Source organism: Hyla sarda, chromosome 6, assembly GCF_029499605.1.
Source record: "Hyla sarda isolate aHylSar1 chromosome 6, aHylSar1.hap1, whole genome shotgun sequence".
In the NCBI taxonomy this organism is placed as follows: domain Eukaryota; kingdom Metazoa; phylum Chordata; class Amphibia; order Anura; family Hylidae; genus Hyla; species Hyla sarda.
The window spans coordinates 63,683,993-63,695,929 of NC_079194.1; the positions used below are offsets into that span (position 1 = coordinate 63,683,993).

The window sequence follows — 11,937 nt, forward strand, 5'->3', positions numbered from 1 at the left end:
TTCTTACCTAGGATGTCACTGGTATTGTCTACATATGTTAGTGTTTCCCAACCAGGGTGCCTCCAGCTGTTGCAAAAATATAACTCCCAGCATGCCTAGACAGCCAAAAGGTGTGCATGGAGCAGCGATTCCTCACCAGTGAGCCTCCAGCTGTTGCAAAACTACAACTCTCAGCATGCCCAGACAGCCAAAAGGTGTGCATGGAGCAGCGATTCCTCACCAGTGAGCCTCCAGCTGTTGCAAAACTACAACTCTCAGCATGCCCAGACAGCCAAAAGGTGTGCATAGAGAAGTGTTTCCCCACCACGATGCCTCCAGCTGTTGGAAAACTACAACTCCCAGCATGCCTAGACAGCCAAAAGGTGTGCATAGAGCAGCGTTTCCTCACCAGGGTGCCTCCAGCTGTTGCAAAACTACAACTCCCAGCATGCCTAGACAGCCAAAAGGTGTGCATGGAGCAGCGATTCCTCACCAGTGAGCCTCCAGATGTTGCAAAACTACAACTCTCAGCATGCCCAGACAGCCAAAAGGTGTGCATAGAGAAGTGTTTCCCCACCAGGGTGCCTCCAGCTGTTGCAAAACTACAACTCTCAGCATGCCCAGACAGCCAAAAGGTGTGCATAGAGGAGTGTTTCCCCACCAGGATGCCTCCAGCTGTTGGAAAACTACAACTCCCAGCATGCCTGGACAGCCTTCGGCTGTCCGGGTATGCTGGGAGTTGTAGTTTTGCAACAGCTGGAGGCACCCTGGTTGGGAAACACTGGCATATGTAGATATCATAATCTGACCCCATACCCTGTATAAAGAAATACTCCCTGTGTAGGATAAAGCTGTATTGATTTATACAGGGGAGACCCCGACAAAACTCTTTTTAGGCCAGGGAAATTTCCCATATCTGAACCTCAGGGGAGTAAGATTTGGGGAAGAGAGCCGGTATCCAACTTGTTGTCTACAGTTCTAAATGAAAGCAGTGTTCTCCAGCCTGGAGCTTTCTAGCTTTTCCAAAACTACAAGTCACATCATTCCCTGACAGCCATTTATTTATAGAGAAGAAAAGAAAGACCATGATATAGCTCTGTTAGGGCCTTTTTGTCATGATCCAGAGGAAACAAGTTAGGGAAACTACATCTACCTGTTCGCCCAGGTAAATAGGAATTGGGGGAGGGTGGCTTGCTCCCAACTTTTTGTCCAAAGTTATACTCTCCAACCTGTGGCTCTATGCTTGTGGCAAAACAACAACTCCCCTCATACCCTGACAGATGCAGGAGTTAGTGTTCCCAAACCATTGGCTCTTCAGCTCTCGCAAAACTACAACACCCATCATCTCCCTGACAGAAATCAGTGTTCTCCACCCTGAAGTCTTCCAGTTGTTACAAAACTAAAACTCCCATCATGTCTTGTCAGCAGGAAGAATAAGTGTTCTTTAACCGGTTGTTCTCCAGCTATTGCAAAACTATAAACTTCATCATGCTTAGATGTGGAAAACAGTGTTCCTCAATCATTGGCTGTTCAACTGTAAAAAAAAAAAAAAAAACACGCTACAACTCCCATCATACTCTGACAGCTGAAGGATTCAGTGTTCCTCAGCCTGTAACTTTCTCGCTGTTAGAATACTACAACTACTATCATACTCTGACAGCTGAAGGATTCAGTGTTCCTCAACCTGTAACTTTCCCGCTGTTAGAATACTACAACTCCCATCTTGCTCTGACAGCTGAACCAGTGTTCCCCAATTGTTGGCTGTTAAACTATTGCAAAACTACAACTCCCATTGTGAACTGACTGCTGAAAGAGCTGTTGTTTTCTAACCTGTGGCTATTGGCTCTTGCAAGACTACAACTCCCATCATGCCTTGACAGCTGAAGCAATTGGTGTTCCCAAACCTGTCACCCTGCAGCAATTGCAAAACTAGATCTTCCATCATTCCCTAACACATTGTTTCCCAACCAGGGCGCCTTCAGCTGTTGCAAAACTACAACTCCCAGCATGCCTGGACAGCCAACGGCTGTCCGGGCATGCTGGGAATTGTAGTTTTGCAACAGTTGGAGGCACCCTGGTTGAGAAACACTGCCCTAACAGCTAAAGAAATCAGTATTCCTCTCGTCATGATGGGAGTTGTACTTTTGCAGCAGCTGGAGGCACCCTGGTTGGGAAACACTGCCCTAACAGCTAAAGAAATCAGTATTCCTCTCGTCATGATGGGAGTTGTACTTTTGCAGCAGCTGGAGGCACCCTGGATGGGAAACACTGCCCTAACAGCTAAAGAAATCAGTATTCCTCACGTCATGATGGGAGTTGTACTTTTGCAGCAGCTGGAGGCACCCTGGATGGGAAACACTGCCCTAACAGCTAAAGAAATCAGTATTCCTCTCATCATGATGAGAGTTGTAGTTTTGCAAAAGCTAGAGAACCCCAGGATGTCATTTCTATTACCGGACATTTTCACAGAGTTAAATCTGCCTGGACACATGTGTGAGGTATACACAGGATACATGTTTATGTTCCGTATGTAGTGCGCTGCCAAAGAAGAGAATAAGATCTGCGGATTAATGAATCAGGTTCGGATTAGAAGGGAATGAATGAGGTGTTGTGAGCCCTGTAGCTCAGGACTAGTTGTACTGGAGCACAGACCTGGAATGGTCCTGCTGTATAGCAGGCACTAATATACTTGGCTTCCACACTGTGCATGAGTGTAGTTAGGTTTAGATTCAGTAAACAGCATAAAATGCATTAATTCCAGGGGGTTATATATAGCATGTTGGTTGGAACATTGAGCAGTAAAGTCTTTAAGTAGATTTGTGAAGAGTTCTGTGTGAGTTGGCTTAAGAGACTCTTAAAAAGTTTCGTGTTCTTTGGATTTTTCCTCTAAACGTTTCTGCAATACTAGTAGAATTTTACCGGTTGGGTCCATATGGAACGATAATACATTATCAAAAGTGATTTAAGGAATGCTACATTGAAGCCGTAAACCATTTAAAGGCCATTTAAAGCGGAGAATCTCGTATTTTTTGTTTTCATTTTCTTGGCAGAAATAGGTACGTCTCGTCTTAGTCCCCACCCCTACATTGGCTGCAGCCAATAAGAAGGGCCAAGGACTGTTTGAGAAAAGCTTTGCCTTAAATGCATGGGGAGAAGTGATCAGGGCAGCGAACAGAGCATCATTCAGATAGGAGAACAGAGCCTCTATTACTGACACAGCATCGAGCCAGCACACCTCCTACCACTAAGACTCAGAAGGTACGTTCTGCATTCCAACTCTTCCTGCTTTGCCTCTCAGTTAGCCTTCTATTCACTCTCGCTATATACTACAATATACTACTTTACATCGTTCGTAACTTTACTACTTGGTATAGGCTACTTCTATATCACTCCCTTCTAATAACACTATATATGGTTTAACTTTTCTTTAACCCTCACCCTTTTACTTTTGCAAGACTTGATCATTTTTCTTTTATAAACGAAATGATTACATTTCTTCGGACCCTACATTATGTAATGACTGATATACAGTCATTCTTTATTTTATTTTACTCAAAATTTCCCTCTATTTTATGTTGTTTTAGTTTACTTTGTTCTGTAGCTATTTTGTTTATTTTGTTTATATTTCATTTAATCTTTCTTAAAAAAAAAAAATTACTTCTCTAATATAAAAATTTCCTTTATTCTCCAAAGAGACAACTTCTTCATTTATATTTTTATTTCATACCTTTTCCCCTGCAATTGTTCTTTCATTGGTCTTTGATTACTTTTTACAAAAATTTTTTCTCATATCCTAAAAACTTAAAAATATTATACTCTTTAAAAACAGTAGAATCTATTTCGTTCTTTTTCCTTTCCTTTGGAAACATGGACAACATCCGTCTTTTCGGACAAAGTAACTTAAAGAAAACTCAAAATGAACGTCCATGAATTATAAATATTTTTTGAATAGTTTGTTGTTGTCTTTTTTTTTTTTTTGGATCATGTTTAATGGCTGATAATATTTACTTCATATGGTTTGGCAAGTCAGAAATATTCAAGTACTATGCAGTCAATTGTACGTTATGGTCGTGTCCCCCTTTATATAGAATCATGGATGTTTCTTCTTAACACATGAACTTTTCACATTGTTGCTGGATACGTAAATTTTCTTGTTTACATATGGAATAATCCACTTTGGTCTTGTTTATTGACTTTGGTTTTGTTTATTTCCTTTTTTTCTTTTCCATCTATTAGTGAAAATGTTTGTTTAGAACAGAAGGTTAAGGAAGAACTTGCACAGATTTTTGAGCCTGTAGAATAGTCTGAATAACTAGATGTAATATAAGATATATACATTTCTAATTAGCAAATCCTGCTCTATACACCTGAATGGACATACTATATACTATATATTTTTATTCTTAGTTTTACAGCTAAACTATTATGTCCTTATTTGGATAGAATATAATTAGGCATTGGACCTGACTGTTGTGATCCGCAATTATATCAAATGACTAAATGTAATCTTGTTGTCATTGGGTTTTCCTAAAATTTATATTTTTATTAATATTCTGACATTTTAATCATATTGCATTATGTTGACAGTAATACAATATAACTAGGTTATTAAACGTGGAAATAAATAATGATACGTCTGTGAGTACAAAATTAAGTTGTCAAATTCTATTGCATGGGGCAATAACTGTATATATCTGTAAAAAAAATTAATACAAATTATTAGTTAACATTTAGACCTTTAAAACTTTGTTATTGCCACTGACTATTCTGCTGTTACTCCCAATATCTGTCTTACATGGTCAATTATTTAACTATATTTAAAACTCTTCACATTCTTACCTAATATTGCTTTCATTCATTGTACACACTAAGACCCTATTTATTTGCTAATATATATATATATATATATATATATATATATATACAATGTTTACTATACCCCATGAACAAAACCATGACACCAAGTGGCAATGTTGTTTGGTTACTATTATATTACTGTTAACACAATTTTTATACTATGACTAAGTACTCTTGTATTACTACAGGTACTATTACTATTGTATTGTTTTAGATCCATATGTATGTTAAAATAGGAAAAGAAACACAATCTGGATAGCTCTGTTTCTTACTTCTAGATCCTTTCTTTTATGTAATTTTTCTGCTGCAGCTTTAGTTTGTATCTTGTATTTTAACCTTTGTTAAATATTTAATCTATAATAAAATTGATTGATCAAAATCAATAGCAAAGTAAGAGTATTTATTTCCCAGCTAACAAATGACTAAAACCTATTAGGACAATAGTCTGTACACAGTTCAATACTTATAAAACCCAATGTAAAAACTTGTCGAGATTTCGTTAAACCCTATTGCCCTGCTTAGAAAAATTTCAGGAAGGATTTGTCCGCCTCTTGTGAGCTCAGCATGAATCTGTTTTCATGCGGTGAGTAATTACACGTTGTACCAAGATTATAGCTAGGAGCATTCGCATGGTTTATATAGGGGCCGAGCATGGACAATACTTATGTTCATTCTCAGCTGTCCACTAAGTCACCAGTATTATAAACAGACCGATTATATTCCTTTGGTAAAATAACCTGATAGAAAAGTTCCTGGGTAAGTTCTTACAAGTGACTATAAGAAATATGACCACCTAACAAGATCTTCAGGGAGATCACTCAGTTACATGTTTTAAAATCAATCTTAAATTCTAGGAGCGCGTGCTAAATTGTAACTGTAGATGACCGCAAAGGTCCCCTGCCTTACATAGGCTTAGGTATAGATTGTGCCACAATATTTTGTATACACAGTAGATGGAAACTTGGCATGCATATGACTTGTGTAACTTTATCCTGTTATGAAAGTGCTCAGAGGAAAACTTTTTCCTTTTCAATACCCGCAGATGATTTTTTTTCTTTTCTTTGGATAGCATTTACTATTTTCATTCACTATCTTCAGGGCAAATGTTGCAATAATATTATTATTAACTTGTTCCAGTTTCCTGGTAAAAGACACATCATGAGTGACGATCAGAGCCTGTCAGAGGTTGAGATGAGCCCAGTTGGGTCTGAAGATCCTTCTCTAACACCTGAGCCTTTGGCATCTCATGCCCATTCTGGTCCAGATGATGATGAAGATGGAAAGGTGAAGAAAGAGCATGATTCAGAGGATGAAAGGTTTCCTGTCTGCATTCGTGAAGCTGTCTCCCAAGTCTTGAGTGGTTATGACTGGACATTAGTTCCTATGCCAGTGAGGGTCAATGGTGGCAATAAGTCTAAGCCACATGTGAAGCGACCCATGAATGCTTTCATGGTATGGGCACAGGCTGCTCGCCGTAAATTGGCTGATCAGTATCCACACCTACACAATGCCGAGCTGAGCAAGACACTTGGCAAGCTTTGGAGGTAGGAATTCTAGTGCCTAAGGAGCACAATGATAGTTTTCAGAGAATGAAGTATATTCAATATTTCCTTTGTTCTCTGAACTTGTTTTATGAAAAAAAAATTCCATTGCTATTTTGCACAATTTGCTTTATAAAAGAAAATCAACTCTGAATTTCATTTTGTGCATTCTCATTCATGTTTATGCTGTTTGCTTGGCTGACTCTTCTTCAAGCAAACAGGTCACTTCAAAGTCTATATGTAATTCATAATATTTTCATATTTTTTGTACACAGTAGAATATTTTTAGTCGAAGTGATATCTGCACAGCACTGTCTATGGAGTAAGCTAACTGAAGATATCACTTTACCAGAAAATGTCCTACTATTATTGAGGGGTAAAAAAGTTTTTTGCCTTCCTCTGGATCACAGTAGGGACACATAAGGATATAGGTTAAACTTGATGGGCTCTTGTGTTTTCTAAACCTTATGATTTATGTAACTATGTAACATGGTTGAGCATTCTCTTTTGTCTTAAAAAAACAAATCCTTGCAAACACGTATAAAAGTTTTTAACAGTTTGTTGGATTCCTCTTTACAGATTGTTAAATGAAAATGATAAAAGACCTTTCATTGAAGAAGCTGAGAGACTGCGGATGCAGCACAAAAAAGACCACCCAGATTATAAATATCAGCCTCGTAGAAGAAAAAATGGAAAGCCCACCAATGGAGAGGGAGATGGTTCCTCTGAAAATGAGGGAGGTGCTGCTTCCATACAGGCCCACTACAAAAATTCCCATCTGGACCATAGACATGGTTCCCCTATGTCTGATGGGAACTCAGAACACTCCACAGGTAATAGAAATCAATGCTAGAATCCTCGTATAAAAACCTTTAATCAAACCCCATAAAATAGACATTACTATATAGAGATACAAAGAAAAATACCTATTCTGCATAAAACCACCATTATAATGGTCCATTCCTTCACTAGACGTAAGTTACCATTTCTCAACATAGCAATGACCTAGCTAGGATCACATATACAGTATGAAAGTAAAAAAAAATTCCACCATTATTTTCCACCATTTGTATCAGTGTTGTTTAAAAGTGAAGTAATTGTTTTTTCTACTTTGGTATATATATATATATATATGGTATATATATCACATATTCTAACAATGTGTATCTATCATTCTTTTAGGACAGAGTCATGGTCCTCCCACCCCACCAACGACACCTAAAACAGAACTTCAGGGTGGAAAATCTGAAGGAAAGAGAGATGGATCTCGTTCACTAGCAGATGGAGGCAAACCACACATTGATTTTGGCAATGTTGATATTGGGGAAATAAGCCACGATGTTATGTCCAATATGGAGCCGTTTGACGTCAATGAGTTTGACCAGTACCTTCCCCCTAATGGTCATGCAGCACACCCAAGTCATATTGGGGGTTACACTTCAAGCTATGGTCTCAGCGGAGCTTTAGCTGCTGGCCCCTCTGCTTGGGCTCTGGCAAAGCAACATGCTCCCAGTGTGGCAGACTCAAAAGCTCAGGTGAAGACGGAAAACTCAAGTACCAGTCACTATACAGAGCAACCGTCCACATCACAGCTGACCTACACCTCACTGGGGTTGCCACACTATGGTTCAGCCTTCCCCTCCATCTCAAGGCCACAGTTCGACTACTCGGACCACCAACCAACAAGTTCTTATTACAGCCATTCTAGTCAGGCCTCTGGGCTCTACTCGGCGTTCTCCTATATGGGCCCTCCACAGCGTCCTCTTTATACTGCAATTTCTGATCCACCCGTTGTGGCTCCATCACATAGTCCAACACATTGGGAACAGCCTGTCTACACCACTCTGTCGAGACCATGAGAATTACAGAGAAACAGGCACAGGAGGCACATCTCTCGGAGAGAACTGTGCTCCGATGGGGTCCTCCCACAGCTCAAATCCCAGGTAGAATCCGGATTCCATGAGCACCAGGAAACTGTAACTGGTTTCTACGGGCCACTGAGAAAGACGGTGACCAGGGACAAATGGGCCTATTCTCCTAAGTAAAAACAAAACTCCAGTGTAAAAATGGTGGGCTAGAATAGCAGGGCAATGCAGGGATGGGGGAAGGGAATAAAGATTATACACTGATTATGAACTAGTGTCTCCCATATTAGAGGAGGAAGCTGCAACATCTGACTTTGTAATGGCTTTGATATTAGGCGCCAGATTGGCTGGCAGAATTGACTATGCACAGCCACTGGATGCAAAAAAAAACACAAGTATCTGTCTGAATGCAGCTTGACTTTCTCATCCAGTTGACCTCGGCTGCTAAACAGTTGAAAGAAGGGATAGTCCATGCATCACTAATCTACTTAACAACTTGGGAATAAACTGATTCTTAGTTTCTCCGAGTCACTTGTCCACAACATACTAAGACGAATAGTAGTTTATGATGGAAAATCTGATCCAGTTCTTGTTTTATCTCTCCAAATCCCACGTGCATGGATAGCGAGCAAACAGAACTGCATAGTAATATTCCTGAAGAACTAGAACAAGTGAAGGCAGGAGAGAGTTCACTGAAAAGTAATCCACTCATTGTGCAGTGTTCAGCACAATAAGGTGACAAACAGCTCCAATGGGAGTTAGCGTTGGGTGTTTCAAGATGGCCAACATTTGGCTTGCATATTCATCCACAGTACTGTGCAATGCTCAGAAAATGTCTTAAACAATATAGCATTTGTTTATTACTTTGTCTACATGGTATTGCTAATGGTATGCATTCTGAATGAACAAATCCATGTTAATGAAAGACACGGTACTGGTATTCCATTCACAACATCTAGAATGGAGAATACCTGGGCTGTCCATTTCCTACCTAGATCTTTAGGGGTAGTTGTGTCACCATGACCTAGAGGAAGTACAGAAAAGCAAGGCCAAACAAAATCATATATTGAGCTCCATCAAATAATTGCCTTCAATAGATACACTTGGACTTCACGGTCCCACTACTGTAGAATGGATTTAACAGCTTCTTACTTGTCACATGTAACAAATCAGTTACGGTTCTGAAATATATTCCTGTCTTTGATCAGGAACCTTGTGTGGAAGTTTACATATTTTTATAATGTCTTAGAATGTCAGTGATAGCTGTACACATGATAGTACAATATTCTTGTAGATGTCTAGCATTTTCACTTGTTAGCATTTATACAAGCCCATTTAGCTACCTAATTCCAGAATTCCGGCTTAAAATAATCAGTATACAAGATAAAGCGAGTTCAGTCACATTAGGGGAGAATGCTGAAGACAGTCCACTTTGCATTTTTCTCCACTTTCACTTAAAGGGGTTCTCCTCTTTGGACAATCCTGACATGCTAAGTGGGTCCCTTGACAATAAACAGATTAGAAAGTGTTTCCAAATGATCATGTTTAATCTGTAGTAAACCTGGCAGTGTTTGATTCCCTGCAGTGCCACCACAGGAGAAGTGAAGTATGACACACTGCTCATTCAGATCAATGGCCTGTCTGTGTAATGCAGAACACCACAGGTCCTCCAGAGAGAAAAAGAGACTACTCTTTATAACTCAGAATTCCCTAATAGGATAATGGGTTTTCTAAACTGGACAACCCCTTTAAAACAACACTATTTACTGGCATTTCTCCTAACAGGATACTATGAAGTATGTTTATCAGGATGAAAAAAATGGAAACAGTAAAGGCAATATGTAAATATGAAAATATATATTTAAGTATATATATTTTTGTTTTTGACAGGTGTGACGAGACAGGTGCTTTTATACCAAATAATGTCTCGGTAGACTTTGGTTTAATCATATTTGTTTCAATTTAGGGTTTTTTGACATGAAGAGGGACAGAAATCGATGAGCCCATTTGGGGTTAAGTTATTTGATGCTTTGTCCCCTGCCCAGATTAACCCTAGTGTATAACAACAATTTGTCCCTTCCTCCATCGGTCTTTATTCAGCTAGAGGCTTTGTTCTCAATGTGTCTTTTTATGCTCATTATGTGTAACTGTATCTATCTTATTTATGTAAATATTATACTATCTTACCCTGTTCTGCTGACATGTCATTCTTTTTAATTGTGCATAAACATATACAAGATAAAATATATAAAAATAAAAAAGTTAAGTTTTCTGGAATGTTTGATGTAATATTTTACATACATTTGATTTGCTTTTTATTTTTTTCTTACCATAGGAACCCGAAGCGACTTGACGTCAGGCACGGAACTCCCTCCTCTCTCAGTGCCTTTGACAACAAATATGAGATTGAGGGCCTAATGGCATCTTCCAAATTGTCTATTATGGGGCTGGACATATGTTTAGTGCTAGAAAATGGGAGTAGTGAAATACATGTGATAGTAGAGGGGACATAGGATAGGATAAAACCTAAAACATTGTAGTGTTCTATGTCATAAATTGCCTTATTCTCTATCAACTGTTAGTGATATACCAGATCATCACCGTGAACATTTCATAGACCATATCTAATTATATGTGTCTTTTCCACCATATAGAAATGTAACTTGGTAGAGAAGTTTCTTTATAGAGAGCTTCAAAATTACCCCATAATATAGAAGAGCTTAGGTGTATGCAAACTTTCTTTTCTTCTCTATCATCTTCTCCATCATCTTCTGATGTTTGGAGATGCCCAAGTTTGATACCAATTGTTATATTTTCAGTCCACTCATGCCTTTAAATCATACTTAAAGTATATGTTCAACAATAGGCAATCTGGAGATCAATTTTCCAGAAGTCCCATAAACGTGAATTGGACATCCGTCAAATATTTCTCCAGATCACGATAGGTCTCAGGGCAAGTCTCAGGCTAAGGAGTTGTATTTAAAATTCCTGTCAACTTCTGAGCCCCATACTTGCCCCAAGACTATCGCAATCTGGAGACGTATTTGACAGACCTCCCATGCAAGTTAATGGTGCCTCTGGCAAATTCATTTGCAGATCATGATAGTCTCGGATAGTCTCGGGCTCAGAGGTTGCCAGAAATATCACAAATATCGATAGATATATAGATATAACACATATCCTGCTGCCAAGATTATCATTGGAGGTATGCTTTATAATGATAAACTTCCATAAAACATTATACTATGATCATAATAATAGCCATAAGTACTTTTGTGGGAAACAGAACATTGTGGCCAGGACACCTCATTCTGAACAATGACACTCAAAATGATGGGTTCATGTATGATCATATGGGAAAACCTTCCTCAAATTACATTGTTTAATCACATAGTCTCAATAGGAACACACTACAGTCACTTTCTAAAGGTAGCTAAAATAATCAAGATGATCAGCTTGATAGATATATTTATAAAACCTAATAAAACACGGTAAACATCAACAATTTCATTCATCCAGGTTATTACCACTGACATCAGGATCTAGTCAATAATTGAAAGAGCGTATGATGAAAGTTTTGCATATGTATGTGGCTCACATAAGGCCCCATTTACATCTTATTTCAGGTTTCTTCTATCAGTATATGTTGGGATAGTTTATGTTTGACATATATCCTAGCATCCTAGCCATAAAGA

At 38.7% G+C, this 11,937-nt stretch overlaps 1 protein-coding gene across 1 annotated transcript; it reads left to right on the forward strand.

Moving 5' to 3' along the window:
* Positions 1-3,141: 3,141 nt before the first annotated feature.
* SOX10 (SRY-box transcription factor 10) lies at positions 3,142-10,519 on the forward strand. The gene is made up of 4 exons (XM_056523954.1): positions 3,142-3,237; positions 5,974-6,380; positions 6,957-7,210; positions 7,560-10,519. The coding sequence occupies exons 2-4, from the start codon at positions 5,995-5,997 to the stop codon at positions 8,234-8,236; spliced, it is 1,317 nt and encodes a 438-aa protein (XP_056379929.1). The 5' UTR covers positions 3,142-3,237; positions 5,974-5,994; the 3' UTR covers positions 8,237-10,519.
* The last annotated feature ends 1,418 nt before the right edge of the window (positions 10,520-11,937 follow it).